At 48.8% G+C, this 27,872-nt stretch overlaps 2 protein-coding genes and 1 long non-coding RNA gene across 9 annotated transcripts in view; 2 read left to right on the top strand and 1 right to left on the bottom strand.

Moving 5' to 3' along the window:
- Window positions 1-27,872, top strand: part of LOC140418033 (uncharacterized) — an 83,037-nt gene that overhangs the window by 40,233 nt on the left and 14,932 nt on the right. The gene's annotated exons all lie outside the window — the stretch shown is intronic.
- On the bottom strand, window positions 33-21,569 carry LOC140420562 (uncharacterized). Of its 7 annotated transcripts, XM_072504563.1 has the most exons (3): window positions 21,262-21,569; window positions 15,852-18,842; window positions 33-4,676 (listed from the first exon to the last, which is right to left on the bottom strand). In XM_072504563.1, exon 3 carries the CDS (start codon window positions 4,329-4,331, stop codon window positions 3,405-3,407), a length of 927 nt encoding a protein of 308 aa, XP_072360664.1. In that variant the 5' UTR covers window positions 4,332-4,676; window positions 15,852-18,842; window positions 21,262-21,569; the 3' UTR covers window positions 33-3,404. The 7 variants fall into 7 exon arrangements, with proteins under 7 accessions (XP_072360664.1, XP_072360666.1, XP_072360659.1 ...); XM_072504565.1 differs by lacking the exon at window positions 15,852-18,842; XM_072504558.1 differs by lacking the exons at window positions 15,852-18,842; window positions 21,262-21,569 and adding an exon at window positions 4,858-9,562.
- On the top strand, window positions 21,536-27,510 carry LOC140420566 (uncharacterized). Its single transcript, XR_011946449.1, has 2 exons — window positions 21,536-21,670; window positions 26,490-27,510. It is a non-coding gene; the product is annotated as an uncharacterized lncRNA (long non-coding RNA).

The following is a 27,872-nucleotide window of genomic DNA, read 5'->3' as shown; positions in this document are numbered from 1 at the left end:
CCTTAATTGGAAAACATGAATTGGGTACTCAATTTATTTTAAAGAAGTTTGGAAATCTTTATTACAAGCACGCAGCGGAATGCTTCAGCGAACCAAAATATCTGAAGGAGCAGTTACAATAACCCACATTTATACACAGTACAGTTGCAGCGGGCCAGGCTGTTTTGTCTGCAAGTTAGTGGGAAAGTACAGGACTTCCGGAAAACAAAATATAACTTGATAACAACTCATGCTTATCGGCTATAATGACTTCATCTCTCACAAGACACATCTAGGAAAACAATAGCCAGACTAGTAATCCAGAGACCCAGGGTAATGCAATAGGAATTCAGGTTCAGCAGATGGTGAAATTTGAAGTCACAACAAATCTGGAATTTAAGTCGATGACCATGAAAGCCTTGCCGATTGTTGTAAAAACCCATCTGGTTCACTGATGACCTTTAGAGAAGGAAATCTGCCATGCTGACCTGGTCTGGCCTACTTGAGACTTCAGACCCACAGCAATGTGGTTGACTCTGAGCTGCAGCCCCTCAGTTCAAGGGCAATTAGGGATGGGCAACAAAAGCGGCCCAGCCAGCGATGCCCACATCCCATGAATGGAATAAACAAATAGAAGGCGTGCAGGTCAATGATTCTGGTGGAAAATACAGTGAGATAGAGTCTATGAATATAACTCACTTTCCTTATCTGGATGGAGCGAGGAAGTATGTGGGGTTGATCACACACTTCATGGTCAGTGATGTGGCCAAATACTGCCAACGATGAATATAGTGCACCCTGGTGGAACCAGGCCGTCCCTGCACGATCAAAATGGAAAGTCAGCCCCGGCCCAAACGACCCTGGGAAAACCTGCAACTAGATTTTCCTGGACCCTTGCCTGGAATACAGGGTAAAACATATTGTCTGCTGGTTCTACGTCAATTCACCGGTGGGTGGAAGCATTCCTGTATAAGGACGCCACCGCTAGCATCATGGCTTTGATATTGGCTAACAAAATAATACCAAGGTGGGAGGGTGCCCCTCCAACTGGATTCTGACCAAGGGACCCACTTCACGGGAAAAGCCATGGAGGAGGCCTGTAAAGTTTTGGAAATCCAGCAGAGATTCTACATCCCAGACCATCCTCAGAGTTCGGGAATGGGAGAGCGGATGAACAGAAGCTTAAAAAACAGCCCAGCAAAAGCCATGCTGAAGGAAGGGAATAATTGGGTACCGGCCTTGCCCGCAATATCGTTGTGACAAAGAGCCACCCCAGCCCGGGGAACAGGATTAACCCCTTTTGAGTTAATGACAGGGAGAGCTCCCGGAGAAGGTGATAACCGGAGGGGTGGAACTTGAGATAAACACAGGAACTGTGCTCCAATGTATGAAAGATCTGGTAGACCGCCTGCTGGTCCTGAAAGGTCAGGTAATCACACAGCAACAGCATAGTGACTGGACCAAACTGACTGGAGAGGACACCCCTAAACTACCCATGCCAGGGGACAGGGTAATGGTCAAAAACATGATAGGTAAAAAGGGACTGGGGGTTCGATGGGAGGAAATCTATGAAGTAATAGTCACTGGACAAATGTGGCCTAATAGACGGAAAATCCACTGGACGCAGTTAAAATCATACCCCAATGAGTAGTCCCATAATCACAAACATTGAGAGACCCTCCGGAACTCAGGCTAACTGAGATGTTTGATAAAGCCCCATCTGCAACAACCACAGGGTCATGCTGGCGACCATGGACTCCTCCTTCAAAAGGTGGAGACAGGACGGGGAGACACTGACAGTTAAGGACTTTTACACCAACAACGGGCTAACAACGCTCGAAGAACTGACTGAAAGATTCCAGCTGACAGGTGGTAATGAACTTAGGTACCTCCAACTGAAAAACTTCCTATGAAGGGAAACATGGACGTATCCACGCCCACCACGACAGTCACTGCTAGAGGACCTGCTGGACGCAGACAGCCTAGGGAAAGGGAACTGTGGTGACATATACATGCGACTGCTAAGGCGGGCCAACATCCAACTGGAAGAGACAGGGCACAAGTGGAAGGAGGACTTGGGGTTTGAAATAGGGTGGGGGACTCTGGAGCGAAGCACTGCACAGGGTCAACTCTACCTCCACATGCGCAAGACTAAGCCAAATGCAGCTAAAGGTTTTACACAGAGACCACTGAACCAGAACCCAAATGAGCAGCTTCTTCCCGGAGGTGGAGTATAGATGTGAACTGTGCCAAGGAGGTCCGGCCAACCACGGCCACATGTTCTGGTCTTGCCCCAGACTTGCTGGGTATTGGACAGCCTTCTTCGAGGCAATGTCCAAAGTGGTGGGGATGAGGGTGGAGCCATGTCCGAGAGTGGCAGTCTTCGGGGTATCAGACCAGCCAGGTCTATTCCTGGGGAGGAGGGCGGTCGCCCTTTCCTTTGCCTCTCCAATCGCTCGCCGGAGAATCCTGCTCGGCTAGCGGTCAGCAGCACCACCCAAAGCTGCAGACTGGCTGTCCGACCTATCGGAATCTCTCCAAATGTAAAAAATTAAGTTTGCCATCCGAGGTCGGAAGAGGGCTTCCACAAAACGTGGGAGCCATTCACCCGACTGTTCGGAGACCTGTTAGTAGCCAACTGCTCAGAAGACAAAGAACAGGAGAAGGCAGCCATGACACAGTAAGGAAGGGGGGGTTGGGATAGGGAATGAGAGGGGGGCAGGAGACATGGAACCCAACCACGCTCAACAAAAGAAGCATGAGAACAAGGTGGGGGGGGGGGGGCAGGAAAAGAGAAAAAGGGAGGGTGGGCCGGGGCAACAGCCGGAACAAAAATAAACAGTGGGGAACGAAAACCAGGAAACCACAACCACCACTGTGAATAATGCGAGAGAAAGAACAACCGTGTCTGTACGTACACACTGATCCTTCTTCTGTATACCACTAAAAACTCAATAGAGAGAGAGTCCCTGGTAAATATGTAATCATTCCTTAAATATTGGCTATTCTATGTCTCCCATCAGTTTCCCAGTCCACCTCAGACAACTTGCCCCTCATACCCTGATGGTGTTCTTCTGTGAGCAACACCCAGATAAATTAACCGAAAAAAAAAACTATGTAACCATCACGGCCCATCTTCATGGCAATGTGGCATTGTTTTGGGGGATCCAAACAGAAATGCAAATTGAATATCTTCTCTCTTCGAAACACCGCTTCACTCCGTGATCCTTGTGAAATTTGAACCAAGGTAGTCGCAACAAGGCTCAAAGAGCGTCAGCCGACGAGAGGAAATGTTGTGATACCGGCCAGTCCAGCAGAATGAAATCCTCCGACCCTCCCCATTGATGAACTGTCAGAATGAACAAAATGCAGTCCTGGGTGTAACTGAGAACAGAAACAATAACAGCAGAATCCAATCCCTGTAATCACTTGTGAACTTGTTGCTGTCTCAGCAGGCACGATGAATCACAAAATCCTTTCCCACACGGAGAACAGGTGAATGGTTTCTCCTCAGTGTGAACTCGCTGGTGGTTCCACAGGGTGGATGAATCACCGAATCCCTTCTCGCACTGAGAGCAGGTGAACGGCTTCTCCCCAGCGTGAAACCGCTGGTGTGTCTTCAGGTCAGACAACTGACTGAATCCTTTCTCACACTGAGAGCAAGTGAATGGCTTCTCCCCAGTGTGAACTCGCTGGTGTCCCCGCAGGTTCGATGGATCTCTGAATCCCCTCCCACACTGAGAGCAGGTGAACGGCCTCTCCCCAGTGTGAACTCGCTGGTGTGACTTCAGGCTGGATAAATGTCTGAATCCCTTCCCACACTGAGAGCAGGTGAATGGCTTCTCCCCAGTGTGAACTCGCTGGTGTCTCCGCAGGTTGGATGGATCTCTGAATCCCTTTCCACACTGAGAGCAGGTGAACGGCCTCTCCCCAGTGTGAACTCGCTGGTGGAACTTCAGACTGGATAAATGTCTAAATCTCTTCCCACACTGTAAGCAGATGAGCAGCTTCTCCCCAGTGTGAAGTTGCTGGTGTGACATCAGGCTGGAGATTTGAGGGAATCCCTTCCCACACTGAGTGCAGGTGAATGGCTTCTCCCCAGTGTGAACTTGGCGGTGTATCCGCAGGCTGGATAACTGACTGAATCCCTTCCCACACTGAGAGCAGGTGAAGGGCCTTTCCCCAGTGTGAACTCTCTGATGTGACTGCAGGTGGGATAACATACTGAATCCCTTCCCACACACAGAGCAGGTGAAGGGCCTCTCCCCAGTGTGACTGCGTCGATGAGTTTCCAGTGCAGATGGGACTCTGAATCCCTTCCCACAGTCTCCACATTTCCACGGTTTCTCCATGTTTTGGGTCTCTCCAGGTTGGATAATCAGTTGAAGCCTCGTCCACACAGAACACGTGTACGGTCTGTCCCTGATGTGAATGTGTGATGTTTCTTCAGGCTGTGTAACTGGTTAAAGCTCTTTCCACAGCCAGTGCTCTGGAACACTCTCACTCGGGTGTGTGTGTCTCGGTGCTTTTCCAGTCACACTGATGTTTAAATGTTTTGATGGCGGGAAATTGGGTAAACATTAATTATTCTGGAATCAAAGTCCGATGATATTCAGATCGCAACGAATCAAGTGGCTCTTTCAGATCGAGACGTGACGTTTGAGATTTCTATCTGTAATTCCTCCTCTTGTAATATCCTGTAAAAGGGGTTTACAAAGTCAACTCAGTATAGGATAGAAATTCAGAACAAACAATTCTAGTTTCTGTATCACATTCTTTCCTCTCTCATTCCCCAATACCTCGTCTCCAATACCTCTTCCCCATACCTAGTCTCTAGGGAGGGATGGAGTATTGGAGCAGTAATTATGACAACCTTACCTCGGGATTCGCGGCCTAGTCTCCAGGGAACGGACTCGGAGGTGCGGAGTATCTGAACTAAGAGTATAAAACCTTATCTTGGGGATTTACGTCCGAGTCTTCAGGGAGCGGACTCGGAAGGACAGAGTTCCGGAACTGTGAGTATAAAAACCTGACCCCGGGGATTTAGTATTGGAGCTGTGAGTATAAGAACCTCATCCCAGGGATTCGCAGCCGAGTCTCCAGGGAGCGGACTCGGAGGGGCAGGGTATCGGAGCAGTGACTGTAGGAAGGATGAGCTAGCTGACCACTGCACCCTGGTACAGGAGGCCATTCAAGCGGGGGGGAGGAAGTGGTAGTTGTCGGGGATTCTATAATTAGGGGAACTGATAACAACCTTTGGAAGCAGGACCGAGAGTCCCACATGGTGTGTTGCCTGCCCGGTGCCAGGGTGAGGGGCATCTCTAACCGGCTTGAAAGGATATTGGAGAGGGAGGGGAGGATCCAGTTGTTGGGATCCACATTGGGACAAACAACATCAGCAAGACTCGGAAAGAGGACCTGTTTGGGAATATCAGGAACAAAATTAAAGAACAGGTCCTCAAGGGTTATAATCTCTGGATTATTCCCCGAGCCACGTGCAAATTAGCATAGGGATGAGAAAATTAGGGAAGTAAACACGTGGCTAAAGGAGTGGTGCGGGAACGAGGGGTTCCATTCCATGGGGCACTGGCATCAGTTTTGGGACAGGGGGGATCTGTACCATTGGGACGGTCTCCACCTGAACCGATCTGGAACCAGTGTCCACGTGGAAAGGATAAATAGGGAGGTAGTCAGGAACCTAACGTCAGGAACTGCAGCTAATGACAAAACTACAAGTAGTATACTGGTTAAAGCAAAAGTGAAAAGTAACAAACAAGCAAATAACAAACAAGCAAATAACAAAGAAGCAAATAACAAAGAAGCAAATAACAAAGAAGCAGTGCTGAGGGAGCGGTCAGGGGGAACAGCCCGATTAAGAGTTCCATAGACAAATACACGGAGTGTAAGGAATAAACTAGACGAGCTGCAGGCGCCAATGCAAGTTGAAGATTATAATGTCGTCGCTATTACAGAGACTTGGCTGCAGGATGGTCAGGACTGGGAACTAAATATACCGGTTATAAAGTTTACAGGGGGGACAGAGAATATGGCAGAGGGGGTGGATCAGCCTTACTGATCAGAAATACTATCACCTCAATGGTGAGGGAGGAAACAGTGAGGGGAAAGCCAGTGGAGACCATAGGAGTGGAACTGAGGAAGAAAACAATCTAAAACTGTAATGGGTGTTATGTATCGACTCCCCTGGTTGCAGTTCTGAGGCGCTAGATTGTATAAAGGCAGAAATTAAGCAAGTGTGTCGCAAAGGCAGAGTAGTATTAATGAGGGATTACAACTGGCACTAGATTGGGAGAGGCAGACAAGCACCTGTCAGAAAGGGAGTGAATTTCTGGAATTTGTCTGGGATAGTTTCCACCACTGCACCACCCTGCTGCCCCCTCTTCTGCCCATCTATATTGTCCTGTAATCTAAGGCCTTGTTCCTCACCATTTACCACACCACCAATTTTTGTGTCAGCTATGAACTTCCTAATCATACCTCCTACATTCACATCCAAATCATTAACGTGTACTACAAACAAACAACAAGTGACCCAGCACTGTTCCCTGCAGAACACCACTGGATACAGGCTTCTAGGAACAAAAACAACCTTCAAACATCACCCTCTGCCTCCTACCACTAAGATAGTTTTGGATCCAGTTTGCCAAAGTGCCCTGAATCCCCTGGGCTTTAACCTTCTGCATCAGTCTCCCATGAGGGAGTTTGTCAAAAGCCTTACTAAAGTCCATGTAGACTACATCAACCGCACTACCTACATCTACAACCTAGTCACTCCCTCAAAAAATTCTCCCTCATTTAATCCCTGCCTCTCCAAGTGGAGATTAATTCTGTCCCTCAGAATGTTTTCCAGTAGTTTCCCTGGCAGTGAAGTTAGACTCACTGGCTTGTAATTTCCTGGTTTGTCCCTACTTGCCTTCTTGAATAATGGCACCACATTAGCTGTCTTCCAGTCCTCAGGCACCTCTCCGGTGGCCAGAGAAGATTTGAAAATTGTCAGAGCCTCTGCAATCTCCTTCCTTGCCTTCCACAGCAGCCTGGGATACATCTCATCTGGCTCTGGGTAGTTATCCACTTTCAGACCTGGTGAAACTGTTCATACCTTCTCCCTCTCAATGTTAAGTTGTTCAAGCAAATCACAATGTGCCTTCCTGATTTCTATACCTATATCATCCTTCTCCGTAGTGAACACAGATGCAAAGTACTCATTTAAAACTCACCTATATTTTCCAGTTCCATGCACACATTGCCACATTGGTCCGTACTCTTACCCTGGTCAACCTCCTGCCCCAAATATACCAATAAAACATTGTTGGATTTTCCTTTATTTTATCCGACAGTGCTTTTCCATGCTCCCTCTTTGCTCTCCTAATTCCTTTCTTAAGTAATCCATTGCACTTTCTATGTTCCTCTAGAACATCCGCTTTGAGCCCTCGGTATCTGTGATAAGACTCACCTTTAATTCTTTATCCAACCCTAGATATCCCTTACATCCAGGGTTCCCTGGACGTATTGCTCCCACTCTTTACTATCATGCGAACATAATCATAGAATTTACAGTGTAGGAGGCGGCCATTTGGCCCATCAAATCTGCTCCAGCCTTTGGAAAGAGCACCCCACTGAGGCCCACAACTCCACCCTATCCCCGTAACCCCACCTAACCTTTTTGGATACTAAGGGCAATTTTGCATGGCCAATCCACCTAACCTGCACATCTTTGGACTGTGGGAGGAAACATGAGCACCCAGAGGAAACCCACGATGACACGGAGAGAACATGCAGACTCCGCACAGACAGTGATCCAAGCCGGGAATCAAACCTGGGACCCTGGAACTGTGAAGCAATAGTGCGAACCACTGTGCTACCGTGCCGCCACGTCCCTTTTGAATGAATCCCACTGCCCTGATGTAGATTTTTCTACAAGTGGCTGCTCCCAGTTAACTTTGTACAGATCCTGCCTTATTTTTAAAAATGTCCCCTCCCCATGCAGTAACGTATGAGATCCCAACCTCAAATTCAGATGTTTCAATTTTATTGGCTTGCTTCTCCTGGGCTTCCCATGAGCGAATTCAATTTATCCATTTCAATGTGACTATGTTGTCAGTCAGTTTCCCAACTGGTGGTGTTTCACAGGGATCAGTGCTGGGACCTTTGCTGTTTGAAGTACATATAAATGATTTGGAAGAAAATGTAACTGGTCTGATTAGTACGTTTGCGGACAACACAAAGGTTGGTGGAATTGCGGATAGCGATGAGGACTGTCAGAAGATATAGCAGTATTTAGATCATTTGGAGACTTGGGCGGAGAGATGGCAGATGGAGTTGAATCCGGACAAATGTGAGGTAATGCATTTTGGAAGGTCTAATGCAAGTAGAGAATATACAATTAATAGTAGAACCCTCAAGAATATTGACAGTCAGAGAGATCTAGGTGTACAGGTCCACAGATCACTGAAAGGGGTAACACAGGTGGAGAAGGTAGTCAAGAAGCATACGGAATGCTTGCCTTCATTGGCCGGGGCATTGAGTATAAAAATTGGCAAGTCATGTTGCAGCTGTATAGAACCTTAGTTAGGCCACACTTCGAGTACAGTGTTCAATTCTGGTCGCCACACTACCAGAGGATGTGGAGGCTTCAGAGAAGGTGCAGAAGAGATTTACCAGGATATTGCCTGGTATGGAGGGCATTAGCTATGAGGAGAGGTTGAATAAACTTGGTTTGTTCTCACTGGAACGACGGAGGTTGAAGGGCGAACTGAAAGAGGTCTACAAAATTGCGGGGCATAGACAGAGTGGATAGTCAGAGACTTTTTCCCAGGGTAAAGGCGTCAATTACGAAGAAGCATAGGTTTAAGGTGCGAGGGGCAAGGTTTAAAGGCGATGTACGAGGCAAGTTTTTTTTACACAGAGGGTAGTGGGTGCCTGGAACTCGCTGCCGGAGGAGGTGGTGGAAGCAGGTACGAGTGACGTTTAAGGGGCATCTTGACAAATACATGAATAGGATGGGAATAGAGGGATATGGACCCCGGAAGTGTAGAAGATTTTAGTTTAGACGGGCAGCATGGGCTTGGAGGGCCTGTTCCTGTGCTGTCCTTCTCTTTGTTCTTTGATTCTAATACTTTGGGGTGTGTGAGCTGCATTGTTATCCTCCTGTTTTTATAGAATCTAACCCTCTTTCCCCACTCACTGTGTGAACATGTTGACTGGTTGTTGAATTGCTGACATTTCACCTGGAGGCTGTGCTCCCTCAGATATCCTGTTCTGAATGAATTCTCAATGTCTGGTTGTATTTCTGCGGCAATATCTCTTGTTCTCTGGGCCCATTTCCCGCCAGTTTTTCTGCTGCTTTCATTGTTTGAAAAATGATGAAAACAAAAGTAATAAAAATATTGACATTTGCGGGTGTCGGGCGGGAGGTGCGCGGCTTCCCTTCCGACAGGGAGCCGCTTCAGCTCTTTCCGTGCAGCCTGGTCAAGCTTCCGAGAGCCTCGGGACTCACTGCTCGGTGTTGGTGTCGCCGGTCGGTGCTGCGGGTCTGACGGGAGGACAACCCAGTCAGTGACCTTCCCCTCCCCCCCGGCCCGGGGCTGCGCATGTGCGGGGAAGCTGCGCATGTGCGGCGGAGCGCCCACCCCTGACCTTACTGGTGACGAATGGACCAATGGGAAGAATTGGAGGACCGGAAGGACGCTGGTCCCCCGGCCAATCAGAGCTCCGGCTTTGTGTGAACGAAGTTTGAGCTTCACACAGACTGAAACATCCTCATGTCTCCAACATCTGGGAGTAAAACACTTTATTTTCTCCCCTTTCCATTTCTTTTCTCATTCTGACCTTCAATTGGTCACTTGCAGCAACTGAAGGGAAAGGAAGTGAATCCAGGGAGGGTGCAGACTCTGGAAAGCTTGGCCCAGGACTTTCTCTCTCTCTCTGAAAGACATTGACATCTTTTGCTCCCTCAGCTTGACACGGGGAGAACGTGCAGCTCCCTCAGCTTGACAAGGGGAGAACGTGCAGACACCGCACAGACAGTGGGACCAGGCTTTAGGACCGAACCCCTGGGTGGTTCCGATGTGCTTGGCCCAGTGGTCACCTGAAGGGTCTCCTGTCCCAACCCACACTTGGGCCGAAGTGTTTTTGTCACAAAGGCCCCTGGGTTAAGGGTGTAGCTGTGCCCGCCTCATCCAGGTAGATTGTACTCGGGTGAGGCCTGAGGGAATCTGAGGTTGCAGATTCCTTGGTCTCCTGTAGAGTTACAACACGGGGAAAATGGTGCTGAGGTAGAGGGGCCAACTATCTCATCGAATGGTTGAGCAGGCTTGATGGGCCGAATGTAGCTCCTATTTATTCTGTGTTGAAACGCATGATAGCACAGTGATTAGCACTGTTGCTTCACAGCACCAGGGTCCCAGGTTTGATCCGGCTTGGGTCACTGTCTGTGCAGAGTCTGCACATTCTCCCAGTGTCTGCGTTGGTTTCCTCTGGGTGCTCCGGTTTCCTCCCACAAGTCTCCAAAGACTTGCTGTTCGGTGAAATGAAAAATGAAATGAAAATCACTTATTGTCACAAGTCGGCTTCAAATGAAGTTACTGTGAAAAGCCCCTAGTCGCCACATTCCAACACCTGTTCGGAGAGGCTGGTACGGGAATTGAACCCGCACTGCTGGCCTTGTTGTTTTACAAGCCAGCTTTTTAGCCCTGTGCTAAACCAGTCCCTCAGTGATTTGGACATTCTGAATTTTCCCTCTGTGTACATGAACAGGCGACGGAATGTGGCGTCGCGGGGTTTTTCACAGTAACTTCACTGCAATGTTAATGTAAGCCTACTTGTGACAATAAAGATTATTATTATAAAGCAGTGAGCATGGATCTGTCAAACAGCCTGAATCAGCACCTTCAGGAAAATTGGGAGGTTGATATTAAAAACAGCAGAGTGAGAATGGAGGGAGAGTGTGTGGGATGGAGATTTACAACTTTTCGGAACATAGGAACTGGAGCAGGCCATTCAGCCCCTGGAGCCTGTCCCGCTATTCAATGAAATCATGGCTTATCTGTGACCTAACTCCATATACCTGCATTTGGCCCATATCCCTTAACCTCTTTGATTTACAAAAATCTATCTATCTCATTTAAAATAAACAACTGATCTAACTTCAACTGCAGTTTGTGGGAGAGAGTTCCAAACTTCTACAACTCTTTGAGTGAAGAAGTTCTTCCTAACATCTCTCTTGAACGGTCCAGCCCTAATTTTATTTTTTAATAAACATTTTATTGAGGTATTTTGGATTGGATTGGATTTGTTTATTGTCACGTGTACCGAGGTACAGTGAAAAGTATTTTTCTGCGAGCAGCTCAACAGATCATTAAATACATGGGAAGAAAAGGGAAGAAAAGAAAATACATAATAGGGCAACACAACATATACAATGTAACTACATAAGCACTGGCATCGGATGAAGCATACAGGGTGTAGTGTTAATGAGGTCAGTCCATAAGAGGGTCATTTAGGAGTCTGGTGACAGTGGGGAAGAAGCTGTTTTTGAGTCTGTTCGTGCGCATGTAGAAACAACAACAAAATAGAAAAGATACATGAAACCATAAACATCGTGCAAAAACCGTTTACCTTTGGTACAGGTCTCACCCTTATTGACCCCCGACTCTAACCTAACCTACTCTCGCCCCCACCCCCGTCTGCTGACAATTAATTTTCCGCAAGGAAGTCGACGAACGGTTGCCACCTCCGGGTGAACCCGAACAGTGAACCTCTCAAGGCAAACTAAATTTTCTCCATACAGAGAAAGCTAGCCACGTCCGATAACCAGGTCTCCAACTTTGGGGGCTCTGGGTCCCCCCATGCCAAAAGTATCCGTCTCCGGGCTACCAGGGAAGCAAAAGTCAGAACATCCGCCTCTCTCTCCTCCTGGATTCCCGGAACTTCCGCCACCCCGAGAATCACCACCTCTGGACCTAGCGCCACCCTTGTTTTTAACACCGTGAACATGATGTACACAAACCCCTGCCAGAATTCCCGAAGCTTTGGACATGTCTAAAACATGTGGACATGGTGCACCTGTCCTCCACCTAAAAGAATCTGATCATCCAGGCCACTGTCATGTGAGCCCGGTGCACAACCTTAAATTGTATCAGGCTGAGCCTGGCACATGTTGCAGATGTGTTGACTCTAAACGCGTCTGCCCATAAACCATCCTCTATCTCACCTCCCAGCTCCTCCTCCCACTTACGCTTCAGCTCGTCGGTCTGCGTCTCCTCCGACCCCATAAGCTCCTTATAGATGTCTGAGACGCTCCCCTCCCCTACCCACCCTGGAAATTACCCTGTCCTGAATCCCCCTCAGTGGTAGGAGCGGGTAGGTTGACACCTGTTTACGAAGGAAGTCCCACACCTGCAGATACCTGAATTTGTTTCCCCTCGCCAGCCCAAACTTTTCCTCCAGCACCCTCATACTCGGGAAACTTCCCTCTATGAACACATCCCCCATCCTCTCAATCCCCGCTCTCCGCCATACCCGGAACACCCCATCCATACTCCCCGGGGCAAACCGGTGGTTAGCACAAATTGGGGCCCAGACCGATGCTCCCATTGCTCCCACATGCCACGTCCACTGGCCCCAAACTCTCAGGGCCGCCACCACCACTGGACTGGAAGAGTACCGTGCCAGCGGGAATGGCAGAGACGCAGTTACCAACGCCCCCAGACTGGTGCCCTTACAAGAAGTCGCCTCCTTACGCACCCACGCCGACCCCTCCCCCACCACCCACTTCCTGATCATGGCTATGTTAGCTGCCCAGTAATAATTGCTCAAATTTGGCAGCGCCAGCCCGCCCTCTCCCCGGGTCCGCTTGAGCGTTACCTTCCTTAGCCATGGGGTCTTGCCCGCCCAGACGAAGCCCGTGATCACCGTGTTGACCCACTTAAAAAAGGAACGCGGAATAAAAATGGGGAGACATTGAAATACAAATAGGAACCTCGGGAGGACCATCATTTTCACTTATTGCACCCTCCCAGCCAGAGACAACGGGAGCGCGTCCCATCTCCGAAAATCGTCCTTCATTTAGCCGGGCCAGATTCAAGTTATGCAGCCGGTCCCATTCCCGTGCCACTTGGATGCCAGGTACCTAAAACGACTCCCTACCGACCTGATCGGCAGCTCCCCAGTCACCCCTCCTTTCCCCTCGCCTGAACCACAAACATCTCACTCTTATCCATGTTTAGCTTATACCCCGAAAACCGGCCGAATTCCCCAAAAATCTTCATGATTTCCTCCATCCCCTCTACTGGGTCCGAAACGTTCAGAAGCAGATCATCCGCATAGAGCGAAACCCTGTGCTCCACCCCACCCCCAACCAGTCCAGCTCCTTGAAGCTCTCAGAGCAATTGCCAGCGGCTCTATAGCCAGCAAAAACAGCAGTGGGGAGAGGGGGCATCCCTGTCTCGTCCCCCGGTGCAGTCCAAAATAGTCCGAAATTGTCTGTTCGTCCACACACTTGCCACAGGAGCCTGATACAGTAACCTGACCCAGTCAATAAAGCCCCGCCCAAATCCAAACTGTCCCAGTACCTCCCACAGATAATCCCATTCTCCCCCATCAAAAGCCTTTTCTGCATCCATTGCGATCACTACCTCAACCTCCCTACCTTCCAGGGACATCATGATCACATTTAACAGCCTTCTTACATTGGCCATCAACTGCCTATCCTTAACAAACCCCTTCTGGTCCTCCCCAATAACGTCCGGAACACAATCCTCAATCCTGGAGAACAAGATTTTGGCCAGCAACTTGGCATCCACATTCAGCAGGGAGATCAGCCTGTAGGACCCACACAACTCCGGGTTCTTGTCCCGCTTAAGAATCAGCTAAATCATTGCCTGTGACATCGTCGGGCGGAGCACCCCTCTCTCCCTTGCCTCATTGAACATCCTCAACAACACTGGCCCCAATATCCCCGAGAACTTTTTATAGAACTTTACTGGGTACTCGTCCGGACCCGGGGCCTTACCCGCCTGCATGGCCTTCAAGTCGTCCACTATCTCTTCCAGCCCAATTGGGGCCCCCAGCCCTTCTACCCGCTCCACGTCCACCATTGGGAAATTCAGCCCCTCCAAGAAGTGCCTCATCCCCTCCGGCCCCGCAGGGGTTTCCGACCTGTACAGCCTGCTGTAAAAATCTCTGAACACCTTATTCACCCCTACCGAATCACCAACCAGGTTCCTATCTCAGTCCTTTACTTTCCCTAACTCCCTAGCTGCCTCCCTCTTCCTAAGCCGCTGTGCGAGCATTCTACTGGCCTTCTCCCCATCTTCATAAATCGCCCCCCTCACCTTTCTCAGCTGCTCCACCTGTGGTCAGCAAACTAAACCCCGCCTGCAACCTCCGTCGTTCCCTTAATAGCCCTGCCTCTGGGGGTCTCCGCATACCTCCTATCGATCTGTAGTATCTCCTTTACCAGTCTGTCCGTCTCTGCCCTGTCAACCTTCTCCCCATGAGCCCGGATCGAGATCGGCTCCCCCCTTACCACCGCCTTCAGTGCTTCCCAAACCACTGCTGCCGAAGTTTCCCCCGTGTCATTGACCTGCAGGTAGTTCTGAATGCATTTCCTCAGCCACTCGCTCACCCCTTCATCTGCCAAAAGTCCCGCCTCCAGTGCGGGCGCTGGTTACTGTCTTTGCTAACCTGCAGGTCATCCCAGTACGGTGCATGGTCTGAGATTGTAATCGCCGAATACCCCGTGTCCACTACCCCAGTCAGAAAGACCCTGCTCAAAATAAAGAAATCAATCCGGGAATACACTTTATGCACGTGAGAGAAGGAGAACTCCTTCACCCTCGGTTGCCTAAATATCCATGGATCCACCCCACCCATCAGCTCGATGAACCCTCTTAGTTCCTTTGCCATTGCTGGAACCCTGCCCGTTTTTGAGCTTGACCGGTCTAAGCCAGGGTCCATAACTGTATTGAAGTCTCCTCCCATGACCAACCTGTGCGAGTCCAGGTCCGGTATCTTTCCCCGCATCCTCCTAATAAACTCCACATTGTCCCAATTTGGCGCATATACATTTACTAATACCACCTGCACCCCCTCCAGTTTCCCACTGACCATAATGTACCGACCTCCCACGTCCGAGACTGTTCTACCCGCCTCAAACACCACCTGTTTATTGATCAGGATCGTGACTCCTCTCGTCTTTCAATCTAGTCCCGAGTGAAACACCTGGCTGACCCAGCCATTCCCCAATCTAACCTGGTCCGTTATCTTAAGGTGCGTCTCCTGCAACATTATCACGTCCACCTTCAATCTCCTAAGTTGTGCGAGCACACGTGCCCTTTTAACCGGTCCATTTAACTCTCGAACATTCCAGGTGATCAGCCTAGTTGGGGGGCTCATTGCCCCCCCCCCCCCCACCCTCCGCTGCTCAGCCACCCCCATTTTTAGGCCCACCTCCAGCCCGTGTTCCGCGCCTCCACCGGTCCGCCCACAGGCAGCCCCCGACCTCCTCTCTGTCCCTCAGCCCAAGTCCCTCCCTTGTCAGCAGAACATTCACCCCCCCCCCCAGCAACAACACCCTGTAACCCAACCCCTTTCCCAAACCAAACATATGCACACCCCCCACTGCACTTCCGAGAGCTAGCTCACCCAGCTAGCTTGGCGGCCCCCATCCCCGGCGGCAGATAGTCTTCCACCTATTGTTCTCTCTCCTTCACCCCCCCCCCCCCGCCCCCCCACTCATACAAACAAACTCCAACATCAAACAATCCCCACACAATTGCCCAACAGAAAAAACACCAAGATCAAAACGAGCACACCTCCATCCCCCAACAGTGCAAATGAAAACCTTAACTCACTCAGCTCTACTTCTGGTTCCAAATCAGTGCAAACGGCACCTCAAACCCATCTTCCATAAAACGCAGAACGAGAAACTTTTTACAAAAACAGAGGAACAAAACTGAGAAACAAAAACATGAACATTGCAGCCAAGTTCAAAAGTTCTCAGTCCTTCGCCAGCCCTTTCTTTCTTGCAAAGTCCAACGTGTCCTCAGGCGACTCGAAGTAAAAGTGTTGATCCTCATGCGTGACCCAGAGACGGGCTGGGTATAACAGTCCAAACTTCACCTTTTTCTTGAAAAGGATCGTCCTGATCTGATTGAAGCCTGCCCTCCTCCTGGCCACCTCCACGCTCAGGTCTTGGTAAACCCGCAGGATGCTATTGTCCCATTTACAGCTCCGTGTCTGCTTGGCTCACTGCAGAATATACTCCTTATCCGAGAACCTGTGGAATCTCACCACCATAGCCCTCAGGAGGCCTCCCATCCGCGGCTTCCTCGCGAGTGCTCTGTGAGCCCTATCCACCTCCAAGGGCCGGGAGAATGCCCCATCCCCCAGCAGCTTCTCAAACATGCCTGCGACGTATGTCCCAGCGCCGTTCCTTCAGACCCCTCCGGGAGCCCGAGAATTCTTAGGTTCTATTCTCTAGGTCCTCCACCTTCTCTAGAAGCTTCTTATGCTGGTCCCTCAGCATCCCCACCTCCAGCTCCACCGCAGTCTGATGCTCCTCCTGCTCAGCCAGCGCCTTCTCCACCTTCTGGATCGCCCGATCCTGGGCGTCCAATCTGAGCTCCAACCACTCAATCGATGCTTTTATTGGGTCCAAGCAGTCCCGTTTCTGTGTCGCAAAGCCCTCCTGAATGACTTGCATCAGCTGCTCCATAGACTGCTGGGTCGACAAGCCAGAGGTTCGCCTCTCCGCCATGTTGTCTCCTGTTGCAACTACAGCCCAAGTCTTTTCTGTCTTTTTGTTTCTGCCCTTACGAACACTTCTAGTCCTTTTCTCCATGCACCGAAATGGGAATTCAGTAGAGAATTGCCACAAACATCCATTCTACAATTCAACTCCGTTAAAAAATAGGGGGAAAAGGTCCAAAAGTCCGACCAGAGCGGGAGCCACCAAATGTGCGACTTACTCCTCCATCGCCACCACCGGAAGTCCTCCGGGGCTAGAACTGGCCACACACCAGGCCGGGGGTTGCAATATAACTTGGGGGCTCAGGTCCCTGATCTTTGGAATGGCAGACGGCGATGATTGGGTTACAGTATAAATTAAAAAGACACACCAGGTTTGTAGTGGTATAAGGACGGCTCTGGAGGCTGCTGAGAGTTTTTTTCAGGTGGACGGCCTGTCTTTGGTTTCTTGAAAAGGGTTTCAAAACGGCAAGCTGGTGAATTGGCAGGTGAATGAAATTAGAGATGCCAGCTGAAGCTAGGAAGGCAGAGATATGTGATGTATTGGTTGAATATGTGGGTCTGTTAGAAACACAGGAGAGCCCACATGGTTCTGAGACTCAGAGGGATCTGGGTGTCCAAGAGCATGAATCACAAATGGCGAGTATACAGGTCCAGCAAGGAAAGCTAGTAGAATGTCATTGTTTATTGTGAGGGGAATTGAATACAAAAGTAGGGAGGTTATGCTTCAATTATACAGTGATGTGGAGATGCTGGTGTTGGACTGGGGTGAGCACAGTAAGAAGTCTGTAAGAATGTCAATTATACAGGACATTGGCGAGACCACATCTGGAGCACTGTGTACAGTATTGCTCATTTACCATCAGACCAGCAGAACAAAACCCTCCGACCCTCCCCATTGATGAACTGTCAGAATGAACAAAATGCCGTCCTGGATGTAATTGAAGCAGAAACAATAACAGCAAAATCCAACCCCTTGTAATCACTTGTGAACTTGGTGTCTCAGCAGGCGCCATGAATCATGGATTCCCTTCCCAGACTGGGAGCAGGTGAAGGTCCTCTACTCAGTGTGAACTCGCTGGTGTGACTGCAGGCCGGATAACTGAGTGAATTCCTTCTCACACTGAGAGCAGCTGAACGGCCTCTCCCCAGTGTGAACTCGCTGATGTGTCCGCAGGTTGGATAACTGAGCGAATTCCTTCTCACACTGAGAGCAGCTGAACGGCCTCTCCCCAGTGTGAACTCGCTGCTGTTTCCGCAGGTTGGATAACTGAGTGAATCCTTTCCCACACTGAGAGCAGGTGAACGGCCTTGCCCCAGTGTGAACCCGCTGATGTTTCCGCAGGTTAGATAATTGAGCAAATTCCTTCTCACACTGAGAGCAGCTGAACGGCCTCTCCCCAGTGTGAACTCGCTGGTGACTTCGCAGGATGGATAAATTAGTGAATCCCTTCTCACACTGAGAGCAGATGAATGGCCTCTCCCCAGTATGAACACGCTGGTGTGTCTGCAGGGTGCATAACACAGTGAATCCCTTCCCACACACAGAGCAGGTGAACGGCCTCTCCCCAGTGTGAACTCGCTGGTGTGTCTGCAGGGTGTATAATTGAGTGAATCCCTTCCCACACACAGAGCAGGTGAATGGCCTCTCTCCAGTGTGACTGCATCGATGAACGGCCAGCTGAGATGGGACTCTGAATCCCTTTCCACAGCCCCCACATTTCCACGGTTTCTCCATATTTTGGGTCTCCTCGTGTCTCTCCAGGTTTGACGATCAGTTGAAGCCTCGTCCACACACAGAACACGTGTACGGTCTCTGTCCGCTGTGAATGGAGTGATGTTTTTTCAGGCTGTGTAACTGGTTAAAGCTCTTTCCACAGTCAGTGCTCTGGAACACTCTCACTCGGGTGTGTGTGTCTCGGTGCTTTTCCAGTCACACTGATGTTTAAAATGTTTTAAAGCTGACAGAACAGACAAAAATTTCTCCTTCTAGATTCAAAGTCCGGTGATATCCAGTTCCAAGGAATTGAGAGACTCAGTCAGATTGAGACGTGACGTTTGAGATTTCTGTCTGTAATTCCTCCTCCTCTAATATCCTGTAAAAACAATTTACAAAATACATCATTGTCAGTACAGGATAGAAATTCAGAACAGACAATTCTAGTTCCTAGAGAACATTCTTTCCACTCATTCCCCAAACGCTGTAAATCTCCATCCCACTCTCCCTCCATTCTCACTCTGCTGTATCTAATATTCACCCTCCCAATTCTCCAGAAGATGCTGATTCAGACTGATTGGCAGATCCCTGCTAACTGCTTCCTTTCCTGGAAACAGAGACCATTACAAATAGGAGCTGCAGTTGGCCATTCGGCCTATCGAGCCTGCTCGTCTATTCTGTGGGATCATTGGTCGGTCTATGTCAGCGACATTATCCGTGTTAGAGGCAGAGTGAGCTGACTCAATATCTGTGAGCTCATGAGGCCGAGCTGTAAAACACCATGAAGAGACTTGATGATCCGGAGGAGAGAATCCTGAACGTTGAGCCTCGGCGGAGGCAAGAATTCAATCCTTGGAAAACTGGCTGAGTGGTGTGGTGGACTCCTGGAGAACTTGGAGAACCGAGGGTCAGAGAAAGAACATCCGAGTCGTCGGCCTGCCAGAAGGTGTGGAGGGTAAGGCCCCCGTTAGGTTCTTCGAGGACAGGCTGCCACGTTTTCTCAAGCAGGATGTGAAGCCTTAGCGTTTCAAATTAGAAAGGGCATCGGATCCTGTCTTTGAGGCCGAGGGATAGTTTTCATCCCAGGCCTGTAATCATTCCCTTCCACAACTTGAAAGATCACCAGAGGGTCCTGGAGACGGGTACGGTGAGGTGAGACCTGGCTCCCATCTCACCTTACAGTGAATTATGTCACTTTATCCTCTGACCCTGAAAATTGTATCCGACAACTCCATCAAGTCTTTCAATAATCCTAATACTGCCTTGGTCTTCGCTAAATCCTTGAAGGGCAAGGATTGGAGCGCTGATTTGCAGCTCAGGCTCTAATCTGAACTCTTTCCCTATCATGGATTTGTTGTCTGAATTTGTTATCTTTTATCCTGTTGAAGGGAGTTGTTATTCTGTGAGCGCTGATTGAATGTCTTCTTCTCCTCGAGTGTTCCAGGGACTCGGATTATCTCATCCCAGTTATGGTAGATGTGCCGTGTGCTTATTATCCATTGTCTTTCTTCTATTATCCAAGTGTTAATCATGGCAGAACTGAGTGCTGCCATTGCTGAAGGGGGTTCCACTGTGCTAAAGTGGATTGGACACACTAAATTGCCCCTTAGTGTCCAAGATGTTCAGGTTAGGTGGCTTGACCATGATCAATGCACCGGGTTAAGAGAATAGGATGCGGAGTGGGCTTCAGTGAACTGTTCTTTCCAAGACTCACGGCAGACTTGAGGGGTGAATGGCCATCTGCATTCTTGGAGTTCTCTGTCATTCATTTTGTGTTATTCACTTTCATTTGTATATCCGGTTAGTCTGTTTTGTCATATTTTACAAACTGAATTGTTATCCTCTGTTTTTAGAAACTCTTACCCTCTTTCCCCACTCACCATTTTAACCTGTTAACTGGTTGTTCAATTGATCTGGCATTTCATCTCGAGGCTCTGGTCGCTCAAATATCCTGCTCCAAATTAATTCTGCAATGTGTTGCTTGGATTTATGTTGGCAATATCTCTTGTTCCGCTTTGTGCCCATTTTCCACCATTTTTTCTGTTACACTGTTGCACTCATTGTTTAAAAAATGATTTAAAAAAATAACAATTTATTAAAAATCTGTCCACCTCATCCGTGAATATATTCAATGACCCCCACACCCCACTGGTCCCTGTGGAAGGGGCTGGTTTAGCACACTGGGCTAAATCGCTGGCTTTTAAAGCAGACCAAGGCAGGCCAGCAGCACGGTTCGATTCCCGTACCAGCCTCCCCGAACAGGCGCTGGAATGTGGCGACAAGGGGCTTTTCACAGAAACTTCATTTGAAGCCTACTTGTGACAATAAGCGATTTTCATTTCATTCATTTTCATTTTATTTTCAAGAGAAATCCAGAGACTAATAACTCTCTTGAGGGAAGAGATGACTGGAAATATATAACATAGCTACAGCACAATATTACACAACTGGAAATAATAATAAATGTACTTTATAACAGAACCATAAATAATATATCTAATCTGTACCATATAACAACACAAGACATATCTCTGTCCGATATTAATTTACTGTCCCCTTAAATGTCAGCCATCTCCTGGGGAAAGCAGCCCTTTAATTGTGAACATTGGGAAAGAGATCATCCTTTTAGCCAGACAAATAAATGTGTCAAGCTGAGGGAGCAAAGGATGTCAATGTGTTTAAGAGAGAGAGACCTGGGCCAAGCTTTCCAGCGTCTGCACCCTCCCTCGATTCACATCCTTTCCCTCCAGAATGAGAAAATAAATGGAAAGGGGGAGAAAATAAGGTGTTTTACTCACAGATGTTTGAGAAAGGAGGGAGGTTTCAGTCTGTGTGAGGCCCCAGTTTTGCTCATTGTCCAGCTTCCGCATTCAGACAACGGGGGAGCTGATTGGATGGTGGAAGAGAGTCCTTCCGGTTCACCAACTCTTCCCATTGGTCAACAACCTGCCGGTGCATGCATAGGAATGCACGGTGACGTCTCAGGGTTCCAGTGCGCATGATCGGCGCACAGACACAGCAGCTCCGCCCCACTCATTGTTCCCCCTCCTCGAGACAAGGTTTCCATGCAACTGTCTGACAGCTCCTGCCAGAGCGAGAAGCCTCTCGGTGATTTTCCCTCCCCCGGCCCGGGACTGCGCATGTGCAAGAGAGAGGAGAGGCTGCGCATGTGCGAGGGAAAACCCACTCCCTGACCGTCATGCTGAGGTATCGACCAATGGGAATCGTTAGGACCGGAAGGACTCTCGTCCTCCATCCATTCAGCGCGGGCTTTATGCGAATTGAGATTGAGCTTCACACCGACTGAAACTTCCTCCTGTCTCCAACATCTGGGAGTAAAACACTTTCTTTTCTCCCCCTTTCCATTTCTTTTCTCATTCTGACCTTCAATTGGTCACTTACAGCAACTGAAGGGAAAGGAAGTGAATCCAGGGAGGGTGGAGACTCTGGAAAGTTTGGCCCAGATCTCTCTCTGTAACATCAGAATTAGGACCAGGAGTAGGCCATCTGGCCCCTCGAGCCTGCTCCGCCATTCAATGAGATCATGGCTGATCCTTGGACTCAGCTCCACTCTCCGGCCCGTACACCATATCCCCAAATCCCTTTATTCTTTAGAAAGGCATCTTATCTTTTTCTTAAAAACGTTTAAAGAAGGAGCCTCAACTGCTTCACTGGGCAAGGAATTCCAGAGATTCACAACCCTTTGGGTGAAGAAGTTCCTCCTACACTCCATCCTAAATCTACCTCCCCTTATTTTGAGGCTATGCCCCCTAGTTCTGCTTTCCCCGACCAGTGGAAACAACCTGCCCGCATCTATCCTATCTATTCCCTTCATAATTTTATATGTCTCAATAAGATCCCCCCGCATCCTTCTAAACTCCAATGAGTACAGTCCCAGTCTACTCAACCTCTCGTCATAATCTAATCCCCTCAACTCTGGGATCAACCTAGTGAATCTCCTCTGCACTCCCTACAGTGCCAATATGTCCTTTCTCAGGTAAGGAGACCAAAACTGAACACAATACTCCAGATGCGGCCTAACCAACAACCTTTACAATTGCAGCATAACCTCACTAGTCTTGAACTCCATCCCTCTAGCAATGAAAGACAAAACTCAATTAGCCTTCTTAATCACCTGTTGCACCTGCACACCAACTTTTTGCGACTCATGCACCAGCACACCCAGGTCCCTCTGCACAGCAGCATGTTTTAACATCTTACCGTTTAAATAATAATCCATTCTGCTGTTATTCCTTCCAAAATGGATAGCCTCACACTTGGCAACATTGAATTCCATCTGCCAGACCCTAGCCCATTCACCTAACCTATCCAAATCCTTCTGCAGACTTCCGGTATCCTCTGCACTTTTTGCTTTACCACTCATCTTCGTGTCATCTGCAAACTTTGACACATTGCACTTGATCCCCAACTCCAAATTGTCGATGTAAATTGTGAACAACTGCGGGCCCAACACTGATCCTTGAGGGACCCCACTAGTTACAGGTTGCCAACCAGAGAAACACCCATTTATCCCCACTCTCTGCTTTCTGTTAGTTAACTAATCCTCTACCCATGCTACCACTTTACCCTCAATGCCATGCATCTTTAGTTTATGCAGCAACCCTTTGTGTGGCACCTTGTCAAAAGCTTTCTGGAAATCCAGATATACCACATCCATTGGCTCCCTGTTATGTACTGCACTGGTAACGGCTTCAAAAAATTCTACCAAATTAGTCAGACACGACCTACCCTTTGTGAACCCATGCTGCGTCTGCCCAATGGGACAATTTCCCTCCAGGTGCCCCGCTATTTCCTCCTTAATGATAGATTCCAGCATTTTCCCTACAACCGAAGTTAAGCTTACCGGCCTATAATTACCCGCTTTCTGACGACCTCCTTTTTTAAACAGTGGTGTCACGTTTGCTACTTTCCAATCCTCTGGGACCACCCCAGAGTCTAGTGAATTTTGATAAATTATCACTAGTGCGTTTACAATTTCCCTAGCCATCTCTTTTAACACTCTGGGATGCATCCCATCAGGGCCAGGAGACTTGTCTACCTTTAGCCCCATTAGCTTGCCCAATACTGCCTCCTTAGTGATTACAATCATCTCAAGGTCCTCACCTATCATATGCTTATTTCCATCAGTCACTGGCATGTTATTTGTGTCCTCCACTGTGAAGACTGACCCAAAAAACCTGTTCAGCTCCTCAGCCATTTCCCCGTCTATTATTAAATCTCCCAAAGGACCAATATTTACCTTAGCCACTCTTTTTTGTCTTATACATTTGTAGAAGCTTTTACTATCTGCTTTTATGTTCTGAGCCAGTTTACTTTCATAGTCTACCTTACTCTTCTTTATGGCTTTTTTAGTAGCTTTCTGTTTTCCCCTAAAGACTTCCCAGTCCTCTAGTCTCCCACTAATTTTTGCCACTTTGTATGTTTTTTCCTTCAATTTGATACTCTCCCTCACCTCCTTAGACATCCACGGTCGATTTTTCCCCTTTCTACCGTCTTTCTTTTTTGTCGGTATGAACCTTTTCTGAACACTGTGAAAGATCGCTCGGAAGGTTCTCCACTGTTCCTCAACTGCTTCACCATGAAGTCTTTGCTCCCAGTCTACCTTAGCTAGTTCTTCTCTCATCCCATTGTAATCGCCTTTGTTTAAGCACAAAACACTAGTGTTTGATTTTACCTTGTCATTCTCCAACTGTATTTTAAATTCCACCATATTGTGGTCTCTCCTTCCAAGAGGATCCCGAACTATGAGATCATTAATCAATCCTGCCTCATTACACAGGACCAGATCTAGGACCGCTTGTTCCCTTGTAGGTTCCATTACATACTGTTCCAGGAAATTATCCCGGGCACATTCTATAAACTCCTCCTCAAGGCTGCCTTTACCAACCTGGTTAAACCAATCGATATGCAGATTAAAATGTCCCATGATAACCGCTGTACCATTTCTACATGCATCCGTTATTTCTTTGCTTATTGCCTGCCCTACCATCCTGTTACTATTTGGTGGCCTATAGACTACTCCTATCAGTTACCTTTTCGCCTTACTATTCCTAACACATTGACACCCTTTGCTCCATCAGCTTGTCACATTTATTTGTCTGGCTAAAACAATGGTCTCTTTTATAATGTCCACTATCCCCTGACACTCTCAGTCCATCGCCAACGGTTCTTTTGCCAGGACAAACAGCAGCAGGAGAGTGGGCACCCCCGCCTACTCCCCCAGTGCAGCCTGAAATAATCTGAACTCACCGGTTCGTCCGTAAAATGCCACCGCTGCCTAGTATAACAACCAGACCGAGTCCACAAAACCTGCCCAAATCCAAACCGCCCCAGGACCTCCGACAAATAGTCCCACTCCACTCGATCAAAGGTTTTCTCTGCATCCATTGCGACCACCACCTCTACCTCTCGTCCCTCTGGAGGTATCATGATCACTAGCCTCCTGATGTGGACCGCCAGATGTCTTCCCTTCACAAACCTGTCTCGTCCTCCCCTATCACCCCGGGACACAATCCTCTATTCTCGAGGCCAAGATTTTAGCCAACATTTAGCAGGGAGATCGGTCTATGTTCCAGGGACAGGATCTCTAAAGGGACAGGATCTCTGTTCTGTTCCAGGGACAGGGTCTCTCTGATTAAAGGGACAGGATCTCTGATCTGTTCCAGGGACTGGGTCTCTCTCTGATTAAAGGGACAGGATCTCTGTTCTGTTCCAGCAACAGGGTCTCGCTCTGATTAAAGGGACAGGATCTCTGTTCTGGTGATGGTATGGCCAGGGGGGGGCCACAGACCCGGCTATGTATTTCGTGGAGGCCGGGAGCTTTTTGTGGCGTGGCTGCCAACCCCTCACCGGTCGCAGCATCGGTGAGGGGGCTGCACCGATTGTTTCCATGTAAAATGCCACAGATCCTCCGCACTTAGCCTCGGAATTGGAGAATTTGGCCCAGGATCTCTCACTGATTAAAGAGACAGGGGCTGGGATTCTCTGCTTGCCGACAGCGATTTTGTAATCAGCGATCAGGCAGAGAATTCCTTTTTCCGACTGAATCGGGGGTGGCGGCGGTTTTTGGATGCTCCGCCCCCTCCAAAACGGCAACATCGAGGAGTAGCCGCATGCCATTGGGACGGCCTCAGGATGTTAGCTGAAGGCCCTCCCCTGATGCTCCGCCCCCGATGGGTCGAGTGCCCGACCACGCAGTTGACGTGTGGGCCCAGCCGTGCGACAACCTGCGTGGTGGCTGCGCACTGTGTCCAGCAGCTCCACAGTCAGCAGGAGGTGGGGGGGGGGGGGGGGGGAGCCTTGCTGCTGGCCGGGGCGGGGCGGGGGGGGGGGGCTTCAGCGAGGGGAGGTCCAGGGAGGCACTATCTGGCAGATCAGGTCCGCGCGTAGCCGACATGTTGTACAGCGCGACTGCTGCAGGTTGTCGCCATGCGCATGTGCGGCCACGGACCCGGCAATTCATTTTGTGGAGGCCGTGCGTTTTACGTGGCGCGGCTGCGAGCCCCGCACCGGTCAGAGGATCGGTGCTGGGACCTCGCCCATTTTTCCCACGTAAAACGCCAGATTCTCCAGACAGGCCCAAAATCGGAGTATGTTTCAATTCTCTGAATAACTTGCACAGAAAAAGGTAAGATGAAATAAAGAGGTTGGTTTATTTTTACACACACGGGGGCGAGAGGGGTTTCCCAAAACCCACCCACTTTTGCATTCGTACAATAAACGGGGGATATGGAAAAAGGAAGAGGGTTCCGGGAATGACCATAATAAAATACAAGTCATGGTTTTCCATGTGTCCAGAATCCAAAGTCTAATGGAAAGTTCCTTCAGAGGGAGGTTCACTGTTACGGGAGATCCGTCTTTCCAGCAGTGAGACTTCTACGATGGGGGAAGACACAGAGAGTGAGTCGGTCTGGGAGGAACAAGAGCCAATGTTTCTGCCATTTGCAGGTTTTTTAATTTATATTTTTATTGATGTTTTTCCCTTTTAACAAATATCCAACAAAAGCTCAGGATTGGTACAGCACAGCAGAAATGTCTCAGCAATACAGAAGTACAGGAGAGGACAGGAGGACGACAATACAGATGGATCAGTATAATCATTAAGCTTGGTGCATCCGTGTGTACCAATGGATATCCTGGAGAACAAGGGAGAAGAAGAAAAAGCCATGAAAACATGGTGAAACGGTGCGCACCTTCTCACGTAGCGAGTGCTCGCATCGCCCACCAGAATCCAGGATAAGATCACCGTGCCAGGTTCAGGTGGGTGTCAGAACACATCTCCCCCAGCTCCAGTCACACCAGAGGCATCAATAACACATCCTTATGTCCCCTTCTCGGGTACAAGACCTGTCTATACCTTTGCAGGAACCAGTCAACAATTTTTTTTTTTACCCCAAAATAACAGACATAAATTTCAGGAAAAAATCAACAAGGACACTCAGACCCACAGAACAATCATCATTCAACACAATTACACAGAGAAGACCAGCAAATATTCATACAATTGGTTGAAATTCTAATTGATGCAGCTTCCAAGAGACTAACAATAACAGGATTTAAAAAAGTACTACCAAAAGCAGAGGATCTCAGGATAACAGGGACCAAGATACAGCCCTGAGCACACGGTCCCCTGACGTACGCCCCTCACCACAAGCCTCATTCGAAACCTCACTCAGCTTCTCAGGACACCCCGGCCAAGAAGGAACCTCCCAAGCAAAAGGGGGCAACAGGAAAGTGACCACAGTACAAGACCTGGCCCGGCCCTGTACCCCCTCGTACACAGGAGTCAGGCAAGCAAGGATAGTCACACTGTGCCAGGACTCACTACACACCCAACCTCACTCCTCTCTCACCACATCCGAGGGCAGCGCACACAAGAAGATTCACGTCGTCCTCCACCAAGGAGATTCCACCCACAAGGAGAGGAAAATTCGTCAAGACCATTATTTTCAACTGTATTAATCTTAGACATTTTAGTAATTCATTAGTGTAGTGTTAGTAATAAATAACTATGTTTATGAAACAAAGTCTAATGTTCTTTATTCACACTACAATATCAAGATTCAACATCAGCCCAATGAAAGAACATTGCACCGTGCACCGTCACAAAAAGGATACTCGGGGCAGAGCTGCGTAGCCTCATTGGCATCAAAACACTGCCTCCCCACGGGAGACCCTGCTTCAACAAGGAGGGCATTCAGGAAGTCACTATATAATCCCATTTGGAGCAGGGTGCCTATCTCTCCCCTCAGCCTCATCCTCAGACCCAATGAGGGCTCAAACATCAATGATCCACAACACTCAAACTCTCACTCAAACCCTCCAACCCACAGGTTACTACCTCCCCAGTGGAACCTATCCCGAGAGGATTGATTGATGATTTGATTGA

The sequence above is a fragment of the Scyliorhinus torazame genome, chromosome 5 (genome assembly GCF_047496885.1).
Source record: "Scyliorhinus torazame isolate Kashiwa2021f chromosome 5, sScyTor2.1, whole genome shotgun sequence".
Lineage (NCBI taxonomy): Eukaryota > Metazoa > Chordata > Chondrichthyes > Carcharhiniformes > Scyliorhinidae > Scyliorhinus > Scyliorhinus torazame.
The sequence above is the reverse complement of the archived record's forward strand: the minus strand, read 5'-3'. Positions and strand labels throughout refer to the sequence as shown.